Source organism: Lissotriton helveticus, chromosome 7 (genome assembly GCF_964261635.1).
Source record: "Lissotriton helveticus chromosome 7, aLisHel1.1, whole genome shotgun sequence".
Classification (NCBI taxonomy): Eukaryota; Metazoa; Chordata; class Amphibia; order Caudata; family Salamandridae; genus Lissotriton; species Lissotriton helveticus.
In genome coordinates, this window is record NC_136068.1 from 1,930,446,663 (window position 1) to 1,930,468,686 (window position 22,024).

The 22,024-nt window shown below is 47.5% G+C and overlaps 1 protein-coding gene across 4 annotated transcripts in view; it reads right to left on the bottom strand.

The window, feature by feature from the left end:
* The window catches only part of LOC144770922 (uncharacterized), a 29,523-nt gene extending 12,316 nt beyond the window's left edge, over positions 1 to 17,207 (bottom strand). Inside the window, exons 1-5 of one of the 4 annotated variants that reach the window (XM_078655740.1) lie at positions 17,134 to 17,207; positions 11,030 to 11,150; positions 9,166 to 9,252; positions 7,727 to 7,834; positions 3,200 to 3,298 (exon numbers count right to left, since the gene is read on the bottom strand). In XM_078655740.1, coding sequence (XP_078511866.1) covers positions 3,200 to 3,298; positions 7,727 to 7,834; positions 9,166 to 9,252; positions 11,030 to 11,150; positions 17,134 to 17,157 — 439 coding nt within the window. In that variant the 5' untranslated portion in view covers positions 17,158 to 17,207. Of the gene's footprint in view, positions 1 to 3,199; positions 3,299 to 7,726; positions 7,835 to 9,165; positions 9,253 to 11,029; positions 11,151 to 16,952; positions 17,043 to 17,133 lie in introns of those variants that run through there. The other 3 variants (XM_078655739.1, XM_078655742.1, XM_078655741.1) reach the window with 3 other exon arrangements.
* Positions 17,208 to 22,024: the final 4,817 nt, after the last annotated feature.

Genomic DNA, 22,024 nt, shown 5'->3' on the forward strand with positions numbered 1-22,024 from the left:
AAGCTTGCATTGTTGCAACCCCTGCTGTATCTGTTTATGGTCAGTTGATGAAACTTTCAGTTATGAAAAAGCTAAAGCGTCTTCTATTCCGGCGCGGACACTAGCCCCTCTTGTGGTGTTGATGTTGGCGCTTCATTGTGGTGCTGAAGTTAGTACCAACGTATGGTGTCGAGATTAGGAACTCTATAATTTATAGGCAGTGCCCCCATAAGGTGTTAACGTCACTGTCTTCACGAAATGGATCAGCGACTGCGCAGACGAACTCGCCCCGCTGAAGACCCCGCCGAGCCGACCCGGCAGCAAGAAAGCCCCATGGTTTAACGACGAACTCAAGAGCTCCAAGAAGAACTGCAGAGCACTCGAGAAAACCTGGCGCACAGACCCAACACCGGACAACATGACTGCCCTCAAGCTCGCCACCCGAAAACACCACCAGCTGATCCGCGCCACCAAGAAAACTGCATTCAAGGAACGACTGGACAACAACGCACACAACAGCAAGGAACTCTTCAACATCGTGAAAGAGCTCTCCAACCCCAACGCCGGAAACAACGACATCACCCCTTCGCAAGACCTCTGCAACTCCCTCGCCTCCTACTTCCACAACAAGATCGCGGACATACACAACAGCTTCAGCACTCAACCGACGCACGCCACGACCGAACCACCGCCCCCCACCACCACCCTCCGCGCCTGGACCCCGATCAGCACCGAAGACACCATCCGCACGATGAACTCCATCCACTCCGGATCTCCGACAGACCCCTGCCCTCACCACGTCTTCAACAAGGCCGACACTGTCATCGCACCCCACCTGCGGGACATCATCAACACCTCCTTCGACATCGCCACCTTCCCGGAGAGCTGGAAGCACGCCGAACTCAGCGCTCTACTCAAGAAACCATCAGCAGACCCTACCGACCTCAAGAATTACCGCCCCATCTCGCTGCTCCCGTTTCCGGCCAAAGTCATCGAGAAGACCGTCAACAAGCAACTGGCCGCCTTCCTCGAGACGAACGGCTCCCTCGACCTCTCGCAGTCTGGCTTCCGGGCCAACCACAGCACCGAGACCGCCCTGATCGCAGCCACAGACGACATCCGAGCCCTGCTCGACAACGGAGAAACAGCGGCCCTCATCCTCCTGGACCTCTCCGCGGCCTTCGACACTGTCTGCCACCGCACCCTAGTACAGCGCCTCAGCAACGTCGGAATCCAGGAGAAGGCACTGGAGTGGATCACCTCCTTCCTCACCGGAAGGACACAGAGAGTTCGCCTCCCCCCGTTCAGATCGGAGGCCACCAAAGTCATCTGCGGCGTCCCTCAAGGCTCCTCGCTCAGCCCAACTCTCTTCAACGTCTACATGAGCCCCCTCCCAGCCATCGCACGCCAGCACAACCTGTACATCATCTCCTAGGCCGACGACACCCAGCTGATCCTCTCCCTCACCAACGACCCCGCCACCGCCAGAGCCAACCTGCACGAAGGGATAACAGAAGTAGCCAAATGGATGTCGAACAGCCGCCTGAAACTGAACTCAGACAAGACGGAAGTCCTCATCCTGGGATCCTCACCCTCCGCCTGGGACGACTCCTGGTGGCCCCCCGCCCTGGGCAGCGCACCCAAACCAACTGACCACGCACGCAACCTGGGCTTCATCCTGGACTCCTCCCTCTCCATGACCAGACAAGTCAACGCCGTCTCCTCGTCGTGCTTCCACATCCTGCAAATGCTACGCAAGATCTTCCGATGGATCCCCACCGAGACCAGGAAGACGGTCACCCAGGCCCTCGTCACCAGCCGTCTGGACTACGGCAACTCCCTCTACGCCGGAACCACCGCCAAACTCCAGAAGAGACTCCAGCGGATCCAGAACACCTCAGCACGACTCATCCTGGACATCCCCCGCCGCAGCCACATCTCCGGACACCTGAGAGACCTGCACTGGCTCCCGGTCAACAAGAGAATCACCTTCCGGCTCCTCACCCACGCACACAAAGCCTTACACAACCAAGGACCAGGATACCTCAACAGCCGCCTCAACTTCTACACTCCCACGCGCCAGCTTCGATCGACCAGCCACGCCCTCGCCGCCGTCCCCCGCATCCGAAGAGCCACCACAGGAGGAAGGTCCTTCTCCTACCTGGCCGCCAAGACTTGGAACTCCCTCCCGACCCACCTCCGCCTGACCCAAGACCACCTCGCCTTCAGGAAGCAGCTCAAGACCTGGCTGTTCGAGCAGTAGCGGACCCCCCTCCCCCAAGCGCCTTGAGACCCTCCGGGTGAGTAGTGCGCTATACAAATGCTCTGATTGATTGATTGATTGATGGTGTTGACAACCCCAGGTAGGTCAGAATGTCGCCACAGGACAAAGATCTCAACTCTAGAGGCAGCTAAGCTCAACATAACATTTATCAACCTCTTGGGTACCAATTTATAAATATTGAACAATGGCAGTAATTAGTGACCAGAGGCTTTGAGTAATTACCATTCCTCCATTCACAGTCCTTATTTATTTGTCTGTTTATTCCATTGATTTTCCTCCAGGGAACCTTTTTGCCACAGTAAGCGTAGCCCCAGTTCCCCGCAAACTACAGATGTTGCCTTTACTTTAAATCACGATTTGTGCTTGGCGTCACCATTAGCTCATTAAAACACAAAAAGGGGAGGTGGGAGAGAAAACCAACCACTCTTGTAAGTAATCCACACTCTTCACTACTCTGCTCTGAATTTGCCTGGGGCCTCTAATGGCAGCTAATGACCTTTGAGTTAAGAGGGCCTGACTTGTTAATATTTCTAGTCCTCATAACTGTTCAAACAACACCATCCTTAAGGGTTGACAACAGGGGCATCAAACGGGTACCAGATGCAGAGTCAAGGGATCCACGTTAAAAAATATGAGTCCTGTTAACATCTTCATATATTATAGAGGGAACACCAAGTTACTTTTGTGCAGTGGCTTGAGCTCACCTGGACCACTGTGAGCATCCAGGAAGCGGTGTCAGACCCGTGACGTCGTTTTGCACACATGAAGATGCTTGTTCAAGCACAAATGGGTTTATCAGAGAATACAAAGACAACACTTAAGAGCAGAAGGGAAGACAAAACTGACAGAAAGGCCATGCTTAATTCCTCTGCTAATCCAGGTGAAAAGTGGGCTCTATTCACCGAGTGACTCTGATTCCAAGCACTTTTAACTCACCGTCAACTTGGTCAGCACCGTTCAGTCTTTGGTGGCCCTGATGTTCTGAACAATCAAACTCTTCCTCCTCCTTAATGCCAAATGAGATAAGATCATCGCCTGTTGCAAAGAGAAACAAATGCAGGTGTAATATCAGAACCTAAAGGGTTATATATTACACATCAGTGTTAGCTATACATGAGATGAGCCGACTTTAACATTTATGCTCCTACCAAAGTGTTGATTTTCGATAGCCAGGACCAGAGGGGAGATCTGGAGACAAGCGCAAGTCTACCGAAGGCCTCTGTTATAAACGTACACATTGTGACCAGTCGATCACCATGTACAAGTTTACCGAAGGGCTGTGTTATAAACGTACAGGTCGTGACCAGTCGATCACCATGTACTAGTCTATCGAAGGGCTGTGTTATAAACGTACAGGTCGTGACCAGTCAATCATCATGTACAAGTCAACCGAAGGGCTGTGTTATAAACGTACAGGTCGTGATGTGTTATCAACGTACAAGTCGTGACCGGTCGATCACCATGTACTAGTATACTGAAGGGCTGTGTTATGAACGTACAGGTCGTGACCAGTCAATCATCATGTACAAGTCTACCGAAGGGCTGTGTTATGAACGTACAGGTCGTGACCAGTCAATCATCATGTACAAGTCTACCGAAGGGCTTGGTATGAACGTACAGGTCTTGACCAGTTGATCACCATGTACAAGTCTACAGAAGGGCTGCTATAAACTTACAAGTCGTGACCAGTCGATCACCATGTACAAGTTTACCGAAGGGCTGTGTTATAAACGTACAGGTCGTGACCAGTCGATCACCATGTACTAGTCTATCGAAGGGCTGTGTTATAAACGTACAGGTCGTGACCAGTCAATCATCATGTACAAGTCCACCGAAGGGCAGTGTTATAAACGTACAGGTCGTGATGTGTTATCAACGTACAGGTCGTGACCAGCCAATCATCATGTACAAGTCTACCGAAGGGCTGTGTTATGAACGTACAGGTCGTGACCAGTTGATCACCATGTACAAGTCTACAGAAGGGCTGTGTTATAAACTTACAGGTCGTGACCAGTCGATTACCATGTGCAAGTCTACCGAAGGGCTGTGTTATAAACGTACAGGTCCTGACCAGTCGATCACCATGTACAAGTCAAGAGAAATAAGGTCTGACCGAAGGTTCTAATGTCTCAGCCGGAGGAAAGAAACAGGACCTTGTCTCCTGTAATCGAGTGTCTGTTGTTCCAGGACTCTGGTGTCTGTATAGATGGTTCACGAACAAAGCTCATCGGGCCCAGTGAACATTCAGGTTTGCTCTAGTCCAAGCTAAAAAATGCCAAGTGGTGCTGAACGATAGACAGCACCTCACAGTAGGCACTAAAAGGTTTGAGAAGCATACTTTATGTCAGTAATAGAGCAATCACTGGGTTTGTTGTCTGTAGGACATCCTATGAGCTCACCCACTTAGGATTAGGTGAAAACAAAACCTTTAACCTGCAATGACTCATGCACCCAAAGAGTATATATCAGCTGCAACAGCCCTGCATTTAGTGCACATGGCCATGTACACCAAAGCACCCCCCAGTAATCCTAGATAAAAGAGGGGGTGCAATAAGTATGCAAATGGGAGATACTAGTACATCTAAAGTCACATGGGGTTGTTTTAAACCATCAGGGCCACAGTCCCTGTCTAACACTGGGTCACAGACCCAGGTGCACACCATTGGGCTGTAGGGCCAGTGAAGAGGTGGGTCAGGCCAGTGTGGTCATGCAGCCTTGCTGGCAGGTGCAGTCCTAAAGAGTCTCTGGCACTTCCTCGACAGTCACTGGCTGCAGATGGGCATCGGGTTCGGTAGAGGTCAGCTGGGCCCGGATCCTTGCGGCTCGGGGGCAGTCTCTTCTCTTGAGCCAGCCCTCCATGGAGTGCTCATTGGGCAGGGCCTTGGACGCGCCTTCTCTTGGTCACAGCGGCTCCTGTGCACACCGCGCAGTCTAGCACTTTATGTTCAACCACTGGCAGCACCCACCCCCCTTCTTTATTTATTTTTATTTTGCGGGTTTGTAGAGCGCTTGAATAGACTCCCGAGGGAGTATCTCCGCGCTCCGCTTCTGACCCTAAGCTCAGTCATGCCTTGAGGAGCACCCAGTCAGGTTGTCCTGTTCCTGGCAGGTCATTCTCTAAGTGCACAGCTTCCCCCTGAAGTCAATGTCTGTGTATGTTTCTGCCTTCAGAGGGCGGACGGAAATTAAGGTAATCGTGTGGGCACTCGTGGGAAGCCAGGGCCCAATCATATGGTGTGCAGTCTTCATATTCAATACTGGTCACATGTAACAGCACCACACAGCCTGGGGCAGGTGGAGGAACCCCCCATGACAGGCGACTGAACTGATTTCAGCAATCTAGGAGATATAACAGACTCGTGCCCCTTCAAGCAAATAACTATCTCAACCATCATTCTCCCGTAGCACCCCTTAGGTGGAAGTAAACAGACACCCACCCCTGCATGCATATAACTACCACTAAGTATCATTCTCCCCGTATCATCCCACAGGTGGAGGTAAACAGACATGCGACCCTGTATACATATAACGACAACCAACCATCATTCCCCATGTAGCGTCCCACAGGTGGAGGTAACCAGAAATGCGACCCTGCATGCATATAACTACCAAAAACACAACAGATAAAGATAGGGTCAAAGGGATATTTTAACGACCTGCCACAGTTCCAATCCCAAATATACACAGAAATAATAACCTACTGAACTGGGGTCTACTAAACTCAATGCCACCAAGTGCCTCAAACTACTAAAAACAGAGATGAAAAAGCAAAGAAACAGGAGTATCGTGAAAGAAAGGAAATCATTGAGCAAAGCTTGGATTCCCATCAATTGTCTACTTGATCAATCGTATCATCTGGTTATCCACCCGTATGGATGATATGTCTCTTGATCATAGAGACTAACTTCCCGGAAGGGATTCGCTCAATGGAGTCACCAGAGAGAAAAAAGACATATTATACAGAGCAGAGATGCTGTGGAGGGGAATCACTAGGCATTACTGTATTTTGATTATTTACAGCCGGGAGAGGATTAAGATATGGGTGAGTGAATGTAGATGAGAGGGCAAGGACTGACCGTGGTTAGGCAAACCTCTCTACCATTTTTTTCTTCTCCTTTTTTCCTTTCCCAGAGCGGGCCTTGTTATCCTGAGTTAGGTCCAGGTGAGGTGAGGTCCAGTCCCCGGTCAAGACGGTGAGAAATTAAATTTTGTACATTTTCAGTGATTATGCAGACTACTAGACACAAGATCTTGGAAGTTGAATGCATGGTACTCAATAGAGATTATTTGCTATTCTCTTATAATTGAATTAACCAGGAGTATTGTTGAAATGTTTCTTTTAGATGCCGTCTGCATCCCTTGAAGCGGAAGATCGGTATAAGTAGGTTGTATTTATTCCAGCCTTACTGTGGTGTTAACTTTTCACTTAATTCTTTTGACACATTTTTTGTACATATATTCATGTAGTAGCAAATCTTAAGAACAGAGGTCCTGAAGAAAGCTTTGGGCACTTTTACCACATTGGCTGAAACATGTCGGCCTTGATAATTTAGCAGTCATTTGTTAAAACTGCTTCTTTCACTGTTCGGATTTTAAATTAGAGTGTGAGGCGATCTCTCCAATAAACTTTGTTTCTCTCCTCATAACTCTATTTTAAACACTACACTCACTGGTTTTTTTTGCACTGCACTTAATTCCCATGTGGTCATGGATCCAAAGACGTATAATCTGTCTTTTTTCTCTCTGGTGCTCTTTAACTGACTCAATTGAGCGAATCCCTTCCGGGAAGTTAGTCTCTATGATCAAGAGACATATCATCCGTATGGGTGGATAACCAGATGATACGATTGATCACGTTAACAATTGATGGGAATCCAAGCTTTGCTCAATGATTTCCTTTCTTTCAAGATACTCCTGTTTCTTTGCTTTTACATCTCTGTTTTTAGTAGTTTGAGGCACTTGGTGGCATTGAGTTTAGTAGACCCTAGTTCAGTTGGTTATTGCTATTGCATATAACTACCACCAACCCTGTAGGTCATCAATCCAGATTAAATACCAGAGCGCATGTGTAAACTATCTGAGGTGATGATGGATAACATGACGTGTTTTTGAAAGCGCACGTTCACTTGTGGGTGTCTTGGCACTGAATAACAGAGGTTTATTGTTACCCAACTCAATGGTACTCATTTTATTGACCTCAGAAGGATGAAGGGCGGAGTGGACCCACTGGGATTTAAATCTGTGAACATGAGGTCAAACACAGGCCCCTACAGTGGACACATTAGTCCACTAAGCCAACAGACGCAACTTTGAAGAAAGGGCACAACTCCTGAGCAGCTGGGAAAAGACGCTGGAAGTGGTACATTTATTAAGAAACAAAGGCAATGAACCAAGCCGGGGGCCACATAACTCATCACACCACGAAAACCAGCTTTGCTACAGTTCAGAAAATGAGATACTCACTTAGACTGTGGTCTTTGCTGCAGTTTCCAAATTCCGTACTCAGATGATTATCCGAAATTAATATTGTATCTTTCTTCACCCATGTGTCAGCTGTGGGGAGTGAAAATCCTGCAGAAAAAGTAAATTATTGTATTGCGTTTGAGGAACAATAAAAGTATGGATTATTATAAAAACTGAAATGTATTTCAAGAATATTATACCCAAAAGATGACCCAAGCATTGTAATTTGGTTACTGGGGGAAACAGACAATCAAGGAGCGCCAGAGACCTGGTGCTGAAACCACGGATTTTCCGCAAAAAAAACAAACTTACAACAGAGCGTTCTTAGGTGCCGCACAAAGAATATGGAACTTGCTACCTCCAGACATCTGAAGGCTACCCAGCCATGCAAGATTCAAGAAAGAAACCAAGATCTTCCTAATGAGTAAATTCCTACCGTAAACATTCAGAGCATCCATATATGGCTCGCCCAAATACTCTCGCTCTTTTTACCCTGAGCTAAAGTAATTTTTCCTTACAGGGACTTGCTTCCCTTGAGGACATGGTCCCTCTAGTCTTACAGCCTGTAAATGTACTAAAGCAGTTATCAAAAGATGTAGCTGTGACAACTTTGAACTGGAGTAGATTTTTTTTAATGCTATACAGAACTCTGTACCGGAAAAGTTACCATGTCCTAAACTGTGAATCGCTCTGATGCCCTACGGGGTCAAGTTTGCGCTATACAAAACACTGAATAACTAAATGAATAAATAAATATGTAATATGATATCATGTAGATATGGAGGAACTGTAAGCCAATATAGTTGACCTTTACTTATTGTTTCTGCGGTCAACAAGCAACAGACAAAAGGCCTGATTTAGAGCTGTACGGGTGGGTTACGCATTCACAAACATGACGGTTATTCCATCCGCTGTATTACACGTGCATGATATCCAATAGCATTTGTAATCCGGCAGACTGGATATCTGTCACAAACCTGTCCGGCGACCCCTAATCAGGCCTAAACTTTCCCCACAGGTTTCTATGTTCCCGATAATTGGAGGACACTCTCTGATGGGGATGAGCCTACTTCAGGTCCTCATCCTGGTGAACACTAAGGGCTGGATTTAGATCTCGGTGGAGGGGTTACTCTGTCACAACAGTGACGGGTATCCCGTCTGTCAAAATATTAATACAATTATATCATCCTATGGTATTTATATTTCGGCGGATGGGATATCTATCACCGTTGTGCTAGAATAACACATCCGCCAAGATCAAAATCAAGCCCTAAGTCTCATCGCTGCAGAACTCAGACTGAGGTCAAAACAAAGTAAGACCTGTGTGCGCGTGTGTGCATGCGTTTGCGTTGTTTTTGTACGTTCTCTTTAAGGATATGCCTAAATGACCCTGCCAGGTGCCCCGATCCAATTCCAACTTGGGATGAAGGTATACATACCATTTGTACTATTGAACTCCTCATCGTCTTGGTAACACACCTTTTCTTTATTACTCAGTGAAATTACTGTGTTTTCAATAAGAGGACCTGGTAATAAAAAGAAAATAAAACATTTCGTTTTTCAAATGGTCCCAATGTAACGAATAAGAATCATATTGACCCTGTGGCACAGTTTGATGATGATTTAATTATGATGCGTAGCAGCTAGCAACGGGTTCTTGGCGCTAAAAACTAAATCAAAAAGAAGGGAAACAACTAACCTAATGTTAGGAAATTATGTAGAACGTGTTAAATGACAGACTTGAACTCTGCAACAACACGCTGGGGTAAACAACCTTGCCATGTCATTGTCTAGAACACCCAGGGCGCACAGAGTTAACTAGAACTAACAGACTCCACAGTCGTGCAAAGACTGTCCTGGGGTATGAAACACTCGCAAAAAGTGCAGCCAATCAAATCAGTCCAGACGAGAGATGGCAGAGAACCCCCAAAAATAAAACTTATCAAACGCAAGATCGAAAATGAAACATGGAATGCAGTGACGTGGCAACTTCCAACAGAGAGAGCAAAGGAATACTGCAGACGAACTACAGAGATGAAGTGGCATACACATGTCAACCTAAGGAAAGAAATGTACAAATCAGTAAATAACATATTAATCAGATGACTTATGAAAGATATAACCGGATAAGACTATGGGTCGTACCAGCCAAGGATAGAACTAACACTGTGGAGGACCAAATGCCATTTCCACTCCTAGGCAAAAACAACAGTTGAAGGACAGAATGCAGAACAATGTCATACATTCACCCCAGTACAGAGATCTGGGCCTAAAACCATTGTTTTTTTGCTCCCCATACCATTCCAGTTTGAACCCAGCCATATGCAAATCAGTCTTGGCCCTGCACCCAATGGGAACAGTCCAGCCCGAAATGCCACTCCTAGGGCCTTATTCAGAGCTTTGCATGTGGCACCGCCGTCCATCATGGTGCTGGAGGCCACTGTCTCCGCCACACTGGCCGGTCTGCTGCCCACCATATGTAGAGACCTCTGCTGGCTCTGTGCAGATTTCTAAGTCTTCAGAGTCGCCGCGGCTCCTCAGAAAGTACTGAAACTTTGCTGAAAGGCTACCACGTCTCATGTGGCCCCTCAACAAACGTGTTGCTTCTCTTTGCTTTCGAAAAACAAAATACTAGTGACACTAAGGAGTGTTTTTTTCAGGTGTTTCCCTGAAAGGCCTCAACAGAAAAAAGTCCATCAGCACCTAATAGGGCAGATGGTGCGACGCACTAACACTGAGGGCCCAATGTAGAGTTTCCGCCAGCAGGAACAGCAGGGGCACTGCTGTGGGAACCATGGTGGGCGTACCAACTCCAGATAGAGGAGACAGACTGCCAGTTTAAGGGACAGGGTTCACCGCTGTGCTTGTGGCAGAGTATGCTGTGCGAAGGACAAGCAAAGCAACCAATTAAAAGCGATGGGCGGGCTGTAAGCCCGCAGAGTAGATACAGCATGTCTTGAAGAGACAACACGTGTGCTGCCTAGGCGAGACCTAAAAATGGGTTCTTAAGGAATACATCCAAGAACCCAATTATCCTGTAATTTAACATCACTCTTACATTTCATCCTTTCATTCCCAGTTTGTGGGTGGTACTCAAATATATGCGGTCATTCCATGGGGTGAGGCCAAAGGCTTTAGCTGATATGGTGGGCTGTCCAGGTTACTCGCCCATGTCAACAGATCTGTAAGGATGAGTATTAGAAGCACTTTCTATATTTTAAGGTCACTCAAAGGTAGACAAATCAGATGCATTCTGAGAATCCTGAAGTAAACAGAAAACATTCAGAGAATGCACAGTTTTACCGAGTGAGACCAAGGCCTGGTGGATTTCCTTCATCACGTTCCTGTAAAGGGTCTTCTGCCATTGCTTTAGATGCTTCCACTCGTCTTCGGAGAAGTAGGCGGAAACATCATGGAAGGAAACCTGGAAGCGAAAAAGGGACACCACTTATTTAGCAACTCCCGCCAAGAAAATAAAGTAAAAAAGCATAACCATTCATTTAAATAAGAACTTTTCCCCTCTCAATTCCAACATATCTGCTCGTGTCACATGAACAGCTCTATAAAGTGGCAAAATATTCACAGTTTGATGCAACATCAAATTTTGGGTGCGTCAACTGCGTTTAATTTCAGTTTTGTTATATTCCTGAGTTAGGCCCATGTAGTGAAGCAGCTGATTTCTTACATTGTCCTCACAAATAACATTTCCAGCTGTGACCCTCTGCACATATTTGCATGCACAACAATAGTGGATTTGTTTCTCTGAAACTAATCTTGTTATTACATCTAGCTTCGCACATCATTACCTTTACGCCCTGAACATCATGTACAAAGTCTCGTTTCCCATTATTTACAAATGTCACCACTATCATCTTCCACAGGGTGACAGGGATATCTACATATACATAACAGCACCAATCTATACGCACATCGTAAGGCTGCTTTCTGTTATAAAAGATGAACATCCCGATAGATTAGTAGAAGAGGCTCTTCCGCTGACACCGAGGTCCTTACCTGCTGAGAAATCACCACGCACCTGTCTAACATCTTGTGAGGGGTGTCCAGTTTGTAACCAAGACAGGGTCCTTCATTCTCTCCCAACAGGTAATGGAGATGGGTCATCCCTTGGGGTAATTCTTGGCTCTACACCTACACACACTCTAGGTACACTTAGAGTAGGGGGTTGCATAGTAGGAGTACACCTGATTACTGCCTTGTTCATATGCCTGTATATATACATTGTTTTAGCACCGTGGTACAACTCCATCTGTTATTTACGCTTTTGGTGCTTGTAATCGCGTGTATCGGCTTCTGGCTACTAATCATTGCAGCACACGTATTTTAATGCAAGAATATCATTGGTTCATTAAATATTATTGAAAACGTCCGACTGTGTATTCTCTGTATATTTCTCTGAGAATAAGAGAGCACGAGTGACTGAGCGAAAAGTACTGTACGGTTTCCACGATCCCTGAGGGGTCAGGGTTGCCATGTTCAGTGGTTGCCATAAGCCCATTTGCTCCCTGCCGCTACTGCGGTGAAGGTGTGAATGTAGACCAAAACCGACAATAGAGTACGACCTTGAGAAGTCAGGTAGAAATTAACCCTTTGCAGGACTCTCGAGCTGAAACACCAGGCACATGTAAGCACCTTCTAGTTTTTGTGAGATCACTGTAAGTTCAACGCGGTGATCCAGCGTTATCCAAAAGCTGCTAGAGGAGCCAGACGTGTTTCATCGACTGAAAGGGAAGGAGACTCAAAGCAAGGAGTGCTACCCGAGCTCACGCTGAAAATCAATACTTCTGCCATTGCAAGTGCCTGTGCTCCTGTTTCCTGAAACATTGGACTGCCTTGAGGTACCTTAGATTTACTAAACCACGCAGAGCCACGCAAGGGGTGTGGCTTAGTAAATACCACTTACGGGCTTCCGTTACTTTAGATATAGGCCGATCTCGCTTCTTCCAGCATGCTCTAAAATCTTAGAGAAGCATGTTAACTCGCACATCTCAAGTTACCTTGAGAATTATAATTAGGGCTCCCGGTATAACGGTATTTATTTTTTCGCCATTTCTGTCTGTATTTATCCATATTAATTTTTGGGGAATTTTTTCTGTATTTATCCACATTTATGTTTGCCACAAGCAAAAGACGACGCTACAGCTAGTATTTTTCCACATTTATTTAAAATTGACAATGCACACATGCGCTCACTTAAACTAGCGATTTGTTGTGGCTTTAGCAGTGCTTTAAATGGTCTAGTACTGAGTAATGTGAAATGGAGAGTACCTGTGCGTCTCAGTTCTGCAATAAAAACACTTTAGGATAGAGTACCGCGCCATTCATTGCTATCCCACAATTCTTGGGTTTCGGCGCCTTGGGCCCTGCTGCTCCATTCAGACACTCATCATTCTCAAAGGAAGTGGTTTGAAAAGCAGGGCTTTTGTTAATCGAGGGTATAAGCGGACATATTTTAACAAGAATGCCGCTGCACGAGCTATTTTTACGAATAAAAATATAAGTTTCTACTCAGTCCACCTCTAAACGCATAAAGCGCACCGTTCAGTTTCAATATAAAGTGCATTCGGTATTTCTCTTGGAGTGAAACAGCAGAAAAATCGGGGCAGGGAGTTTTCTCACTTTCACGCAGCTGAATGGAGGTTAAACAAACCATCTAAAGCTTTCACTTGGTGGCCGCAGAAACTGTGCCTTTGCTTCTACACTTAGGAGTACATTGCATTTGCCTTTAACCTGAGCCCAAAATGTCCACGGACTCGATAATTCTCGACTCGGTGCCTATTCTAATCATGGGGTCCCACGCTGCAACTCTGAGCAATAGTTGCTTAATCTCCACTATGGCGGCCCACCCGCTGCGGGATGCCTGGCTTTCACCCTGGGGATACCCAGTAGGGGTTATCTCACTGGAAAAAGCCAGGACGGGTTCCCAAGGCAAGCGCCTTGATGCCTTCGGGTGATACGTGCGCTATATAAGTCGCAATACATTTACATTTTTATCAATATACTGTATTTATACAGAATGATAACGAAGCAGTTTATATCATAGTGTTAGTTGGCTGATGACGTAAACGATGAAGAAGAAGTAGTAAAGAAAAAAACGAATGAATCAAAAATAGTTAATAAAATATTCACAAGTAAGCACGCACACAACTGGGGGATGCAGCCAGGGTTGTGTGTTTCAAAATAAAACAGACAATACAGTGGCCAGATGATGAGAATTTCTAAACCGGGCTAGTTAGTAATCGATCAGAGTTAAATCGTGCAGGCATCTGTCTTGGGGGTGAGTGGGCTAAAGGCATCAGTGGGCAGAGCTGGGCAGCTGTATGGGGCCTGGGACAGGAGGAGTCAGGGGCGTTGGGGGAGGCTACGGTATGTGGTGAAAGAATAATAAAGCCTCGTTAACAAGTAAATGTTCTTTCAAAAGACCTGTGAAGTACTCGGGTGCAGCTGTGTGTATGCCCAGGAAAGAATTTCTAGCAGAAGGAATGTGGCGTGGCGAAATAACTCTGGATTCGAGCACACCTGCCCGGCAAAATTTTCTAGTATTTTGCCGTTTTTACATATAAATACAGACAACTGAAAAATTGTTTTCGGTCTGTATTTATATGTAAAAATCTGTTTAAACGGAAAACCGGGAGCCCTAATTATAATCTCCTCTACCTAAGTCAATTGGGTTTTAAAGCCAACTCGCAAGGAAACAGCCTTGCTAGAAATAATTTAACACATTAAAGACACACTAGACCAGGGGAGGCAAGGCTGCCCTGATACTGCTGTATTTATCGGCAGCGTTCGATAGCGTGCCATATGGAGGACTACTGGCCTGCCGACAGGATATAGGATTCGAAGGTCTATCCTTGAAGTGGCTTAGCTCATTCCTAAATAACGAGTCAAGAAACATGAACGCCTCCAGATGCAGCCGCTATTCGAGAACTATCCGTAGGAGCGCCTCCGGGATCGGCACCGAGTCCCGCATTATTTAACTAATATCTAACTCTCCTAGCTGGTGCGGCAGAAGCTCAGGGGACGAAAGTAATATCATATGCAGACGACACGCAGCTGCTTTTTACCTGTGAAAAGGAAAGGAATTTGATGGAAAGGTCACTAAATACGGTCTATCCAATGTGTTCAAATGGTTATCATTCAACCAACTTGAATGCAACCCCCATAAAACTGAGATCCTGTTGTTCTAGGACATGTCCCCCGAAATATGCAGAACGTGGTGGCCACGATACTCCCCCATCAAACTGCTCGGCCGGACCCCCTGGGGTGAGGGGGGGTGCAGCCGAGCAGTTTGTGAGGGCCGGGTTCGACCGATTTTGTTACATGGGGCTGATATTACCGAACCCCGGTAACAAAAACACACCCCACCCCGGCGGCCCACCGGGGAAACGCCGTGTGCCCGCTACGGCCAGTCCGGTCCTGCATCCAGTCATTGGTGGCCGCTGCTTCGGGATCCTGCGCTCCATAAAGAAATGCCTCCCTTTTCTGTCATTTGAGACGAGGAAAACATTGATTCAAGCTCTGATCACGCGAGGCTGGACTATGGAAATGCTCTCTACTTGGGCCTCCCAGACTGCTTACTCAGTCGTTTTCAATTGGTAAAAAATGCGTGCGCTAGATTCAATTTTAATGTGGCTGCAAGAACGCCCAGGACTCCTCGGTTGAAGGCCAGTCAAAAAGAGGATTCTTTTCGATTCATCTGCTTTCCTTACAGGTACTTGTAGGGCTATGGCCCAAATCTCACTGGAATAACCAAATAAAATAGGTTATTAAAAAAAAAAAAGTAGAATTATTTTTTTCAGGACTTTGGTCCTGGCACATAAAGCTCTCTATGGGAAAGGGGCGCTTTATCTGAGGAGGGGGACATATTCTTGGTGGAGAAGTGGTGGCTCACTGGTTAGAGGCGGCAGACCCATAAGCAAAGAATGGCCCGGGACCAGGGTTCGATTCCCGACGCGGCAGGGTCGTGGACCAGGGTCAGCGGACTCGATAATTCTCGTCTCGGTGCCTACTCCAGTCAGAGACCACACGCGGCAACTCTGGGCATTAGCTTGCCTCATCTTCACAACGGCCCCCCCAGATCGCCGGGGATGCTTGGTCGCACCTTAGAGATACCCATCTGGGACCATCTCTCAGGGTGAGCCAGGACGGGTTCCCCAGCGGTCGAAGCGTGGAGATACTCCTCCGGGAGTCGATTCCTAGCGCTATATAAACCCGCAATTAAATTAAATTATCCCCCCTCAGAGAACTGCGCTCCTCACACACCTTTTTAGTCGGGACTCCCAAAACTTGCTGGGCAAGAACAGGTGAAGATGGTCCTCGGTCCTTGGCCCAAAGACCTGGAATAAACTCCCCAGAGAAGTCCGTCCATTTCAGGGCCCCCTGTTTTTAGGGAAAAATGGCTGGGTCGGTCGACCTCCAACCTGGGTACCCGGGTTCGAGTCTCGGCAGGGACACACAACACCCTGTGATTCTGGGCAAATCACTCCACCTCCCCGCGCCTCACAAAAATGAATGTGTGTCCTCATGTGACGCCACTGGTGCTATGTACAGCGCTCTGACGCCCGATTCGGTCAAGTTCAAGCTATCTAAAACTCCGTAAAATACAAATTAAAAAATAAAAGCAACGCAAACTATTGCAAATCTGGCCCGAAGTTTGCAACAGGGACTGTGTGCACTGAAAATCTGGTTTTATTGCCCTCGAGGTCTTCTTTGGTGAAATTAAATGTAAATGGGTGAAGCCCTCACAGGGTAAGGGAACCCCAGGCCGCTGGGGGGGAGGAATGGGGGGGGAGGGGTGCAGGACTTCTTGTTAGAGCCCCAACACTAGGCTGAGGGGCAGAGAACTCCCCCGTTGTCGCGGTGGCATCGACTGATTAATGTTGTCCCTCCTGGGGGCTAAAAATATGTTATTAAAAAGACTATAGTGTTTAGAAAATGCCTCCTTCCAGAGGTCACCGGGTTTGGGGGTTTCTCTGCCGCCGGAAGTTCACCTTACACCAGAATAAGGGCGGCCTTTTCACTTTATTTACATACTGTGACCCTTAAAGTGTGCCCAAGAAACGCGAACCTTCCTCCAGCTGCGAAGAGATGATGTGAGCAGGAAACCTGCTCTGAGTCCAACTCTACCCCTGACCCCCCCACCCGGGGGCAGAGAAGAGAAGGAGGCCTTGGGGTGACCCCACAACCCCCCATACACCAGCACACTCACCGCTCCCGGCGCCGGCTGGAACATGCTGCTGCTGCGGCCTGTGCTTCTTTGCGAGTTGTGTGATCCTGAGCAGAATCAGTGCTTAAAGACACCCCCCCCACCCCCCAGGGGAAGGAAGGGGAGGAGGAGAAGAAGAGAGGGAGGCCTTGAGGTGACCCCATAAACCAGCACACTGACTCACCGCTCCCGGCGCCGGCTGGAACATGCTGCTGCTGCGGCCTGCGCTTCTCTGCGAGTTGTGTGATCCTGGGCAGAATCAGTGTTTAAAGACCCAGCGCTGCTGCTAGCGCCCAGAGGCCGAGACACTAGCTCTCGGCACATGCCCGGAGCAGACTCCTCCCCCCGGCCCAGAGACCAAGAAACAGAAACTAAGGGATGGTGGACTGGACTGGACTCAGAGGGCGGATCCACGGACCTCCGCACCGAGAGGCTCCTTCCGTCTCGCTTTTTTTTAAATATATATATTTATGCAGTTTGATAACTTCCAGACTCTGTAAAGCTCTCAGAAGCTACTTACAGCAGGCAAGTAGTCAGTCTGGGCGCACGCCCAGATGTGCAGAGTGCAAGATGCTGTTTATTACCAGAGGTGATGGAGGGGAGAGACTCTCTAAAACGAGCATCCAGGGGTTATTTAATATTCATAGCACTATTAACCCCCGTGTGCCTGGGTATCAAAGCGCTTTATGAGTAGGAATCTCAGTTTTATTGTATTTTTTTATTTACTTTTCCGTCTGTATTTATCCATTTTTTTTGCAATTTCTTCTTTATTTGTTTTGGGTTCTGCGAAAGAAATTAATCAGAAACTAGTATATTTCCTCATTTATTTAGCAGATAAATGCGCACTCGTTCTTGACAGGTTTCGAGGATATAAAAGGACCAAAGAGCCCTATAAACCCTAGACCAGAGGCTGTGACTCGGCCAAATCCCTCTGTGGAGTCTCACTGGGCACCACTAACAGCTGGAATAACATCTAGAATGGAGGCTAAAAAAAATTCTAGCTGACGCGTCAATAAGTTTTGATTCTGTTAAGTACACAGAGCCTTCTGAATATACTCCTCTTTCTTTACTGAAGCAAAATCAGCAGCAAATAAAATTCAAACTACATAACCCATGATGCCTGCTATGACATCACTGCACCAATCACAGAGTCCCACACAGGGTATATAATGCCATAACGTGTGATGCAACCTCAACTGTGACAAAGCGTCACACATCAATAAGACAACCTAAACAGCGACTAAAAAATTCAAAATGATTGTGGAGTAATGAGGCTACTGCCTCGGTATCCAAAAACTCACCACTGTCAGAAGGAATCTGACAGACGAAAACAAGACAGCAGCGTCCGTCCTCTGTCGTTGCAAACAGTTCTCAACCATAACAATAACTCCAAAACTTCTGTTCTTCGTCAGCATTTCTCGTCGCCAGAACTTCCAACGGTGGAAAACTACCCGACCATACTTCATCTTGTTCTTTAGGATCCTTCAGGTCGTCTTGTTCTCCAAACCTAGACAGAAATACAAGCCATAATATCTTGAGTCTAAAGAGACATTTCCAACAATCGGTGGGTATCGTACTATACAATATCAATCAACAACATTGATTATTAACATTCAGTATATGAACTCTCTGGGTGGGATAATCCTCGCCTCCGTGTCCTTAATGGAATCAAAAATTCTCCACGCATCAGCTAGATTTTTAAATTTCTATATCAGTACACGGAGGCTTCTGATTATGCTAGTTTAAAGTTGTGCAATTATCCGAGATGCTACATCAACAATTGGTTTATGATAAAACGTTTTATATGTCGAATCAGAAGACCAATCCGCCGCACTCATGATGTCCTCCAAGCAAGAACCTGTTAAAAGGGCTTTAGAAGCCGCAGCTCCCCTGACAGAGTGAGCTCCAAAGACAGAAGTATCAACACCAGCTTGACTTAACCACCAAGTGATCCACCTGGCTAAAGTCGCGGAAGAGACTGGGTGAAAAGGTTTCTGCAAAGAGATTATTATTTGTCCTGCTACGTCATTTCTAAACTCACAAGTACAATCCTCGTGACACTTCTAGCATTGAACAACACATAACGTGGTGTGGTGTGGAAAAGCAGGATATGTCACACATCTGGAATTAGTCTTTGTCCTTTTTGAGACTGTAAATGAAACTCCCGAAGGAGTAACTACTCTACCTGCCAAATCCAATGCATGAACACCCGAGACTCGCCTACAGAAGATTAGACACAATAATAGAGTACGTTTCACCTATAACTTCTTGCGGAAAAGACCCTCATTCGTTGGCCAATTCCTCAAAAAGCTTAGAACCACTTCCACGTCCCACAAAGTGGAATATCAGCGTGTAGGAGGTTTCACCAATCTAATACCTCTCACTACTTCGCGTACTAAGTTCTGTTCTCCCACATGAGGATGACCAGCCGAGATCGCTTTTCTTTTCTTGAGTCTTTTCTTGGGAAGGCAGGTCAGGTCCTCGGGGTTCTTGACGCTGCTGGCTGCAATACACACCGGAGTTTCGATTCTGTAGATTCAAGGCGGGGACAGGCTGGTAGGGCTGGGGCCAAGTCAGTGAGCGTCCTCCTCTGTTTATCTTCGGCACGGCTGTTTGGTCCTTCTTCTTCTTTTCTTCTTGTGGTTTATTCTCTGAGGAGGCAAGGTTCAGGGGTGCCCCTAAAAACTCGATTTAGGGGTGTTACAGGTAAGTAAAAGGTTGGGACCAATGGGTCCCTTCCTTGGGGTGGGTACACCCCCTATTATGCCACCCTCCTGCGAGACGGAGGCATATGTCTTACTCTTGTTGGCTGGGTCTCTCCATCTGAAAATTGCGGTGACTGAGAGTTGTGCTTCACCTCGCCTCCCCCAACTGAGGGGTGGAGTTGGCAGAGGTGGGCACACCTCCCTTCCTCACTTGTTTTTACCGCCGATTCTCCCACCCAAAGTGGGGGTCAGAACTGGTGGGGGCCAGTTCCCGAAGGCAGCAACAGGCCTGGAGAGGCTCAGAAAGGCAGCAAGCCTTTGAAGCTTCCCCATTCGTGAACCCTGCCCATCCTGGTGGAGAAGGCTTGGCACCTCGTCCTAGGATGTGCATTGTTTCAGGCCCCCGAGAGCAGCAGGCTCTCGACCCAGGGGTCCAGAAACATGTCTGGTGCTGGCAGCTGGGGAGCAGCTACTCAGTCTGGACACTAGTGGTAGGTCATTTTTCAGGGGGCATCTTTAAGATGATACAAAAGGGGATGATGGACGGAGCGTTTGTACAAATCAAACACTCACCCCCAGTCAACTGATCTGGGTTTAATCCATCACCATTCCTTAGTTCACTCAGCCACCCCAGTTCAGACATGGCTATATGCAAATCAGTCTGACCCTGTGCCTCCTGGGAACAGTCCAGCCCGAACTGCCAAGCCATGTCTTCCCTGGACCGGAAACAAGCATCCTGGGACCGGTTTCGGATTCATAATCCTCATCAGCCAGGCTATCTTGAATCCAGTGGCCAAGTGAACAAGGGACTCACGTCTGAGCATACCCTGCCACACTTAGGGCGAACAAAGCGATACAAAAGGGGATGATGGACGGAGCGTTTGTACAAATCAAACACTCACCCCCAGTCAACTGATCTGGGTTTAATCCATCACCATTCTTTAGTTCACTCAGCCACCCCAGTTCAGACATGGCTATATGCAAATCAGTCTGACCCTGTGCCTCCTGGGAACAGTCCAGCCCGAACTGCCAAGCCATGTCTTCCCTGGACCGGAAACAAGCATCCTGGGACCGGTTTCGGATTCATAATCCTCATCAGCCAGGCTATCTTGAATTCAGTGGCCAAGTGAACAAGGGACTCACGTCTGAGCATACCCTGCCACACTTAGGGCGAACAAAGCGATACAAAAGGGGATGATGGACGGAGCGTTTGTACAAATCAAACACTCACCCCCAGTCAACTGATCTGGGTTTAATCCATCACCATTCTTTAGTTCACTCAGCCACCCCAGTTCAGACATGGCTATATGCAAATCAGTCTGACCCTGTGCCTCCTGGGAACAGTCCAGCCCGAACTGCCAAGCCATGTCTTCCCTGGGCCGGAAACAAGCATCCTGGGACCGGTTTCAGATTCATAATCCTCATCAGCCAGGCTATCTTGAATCCAGTGGCCAAGTGAACAAGGGACTCACGTCTGAGCATACCCTGCCACACTTAGGGCGAAAAAAGCGATTCAAAAGGGGATGATGGACGGAGCGTTTGTACAAATCAAACACTCACCCCCATTCAACTGATCTGGGTTTAATCCATCACCTTTCTTTAGTTCACTCAGCCACCCCAGTTCAGACATGGCTATATGCAAATCAGTCTGACCCTGTGCCTCCTGGGAACAGTCCAGCCCGAACTGCCAAGCCATGTCTTCCCTGGGCCGGAAACAAGCATCCTGGGACCGGTTTCGGTTTCATAATCCTCATCAGCCAGGCTATCTTGAATCCAGTGGCCAAGTGAACAAGGGACTCACGTCTGAGCATACCCTGCCACACTTAGGGCGAAAAAAGCGATTCAAAAGGGGATGATGGACGGAGCGTTTGTACAAATCAAACACTCACCCCCATTCAACTGATCTGGGTTTAATCCATCACCATTCTTTAGTTCACTCAGCCACCCCAGTTCAGACATGGCTATATGCAAATCAGTCTGACCCTGTGCCTCCTGGGAACAGTCCAGCCCGAACTGCCAAGCCATGTCTTCCCTGGACCGGAAACAAGCATCCTGGGACCGGTTTCGGATTCATAATCCTCATCAGCCAGGCTATCTTGAATCCAGTGGCCAAGTGAACAAGGGACTCACGTCTGAGCATACCCTGCCACACTTAGGGCGAACAAAGCGATACAAAAGGGGATGATGGACAGAGCGTTTGTACAAATCAAACACTATCAATCAATCAATCAAAGCATTTATATAGCGCACTACTCACCCGGAGGGTCTCAAGGCGCTGGGGGGAGGGGGTCGCTACTGCTCGAACAGCCAGGTCTTGAGCTGCTTCCTGAAGGCGAGGTGGTCCTGGGTCAGGCGGAGGTGGGTCGGAAG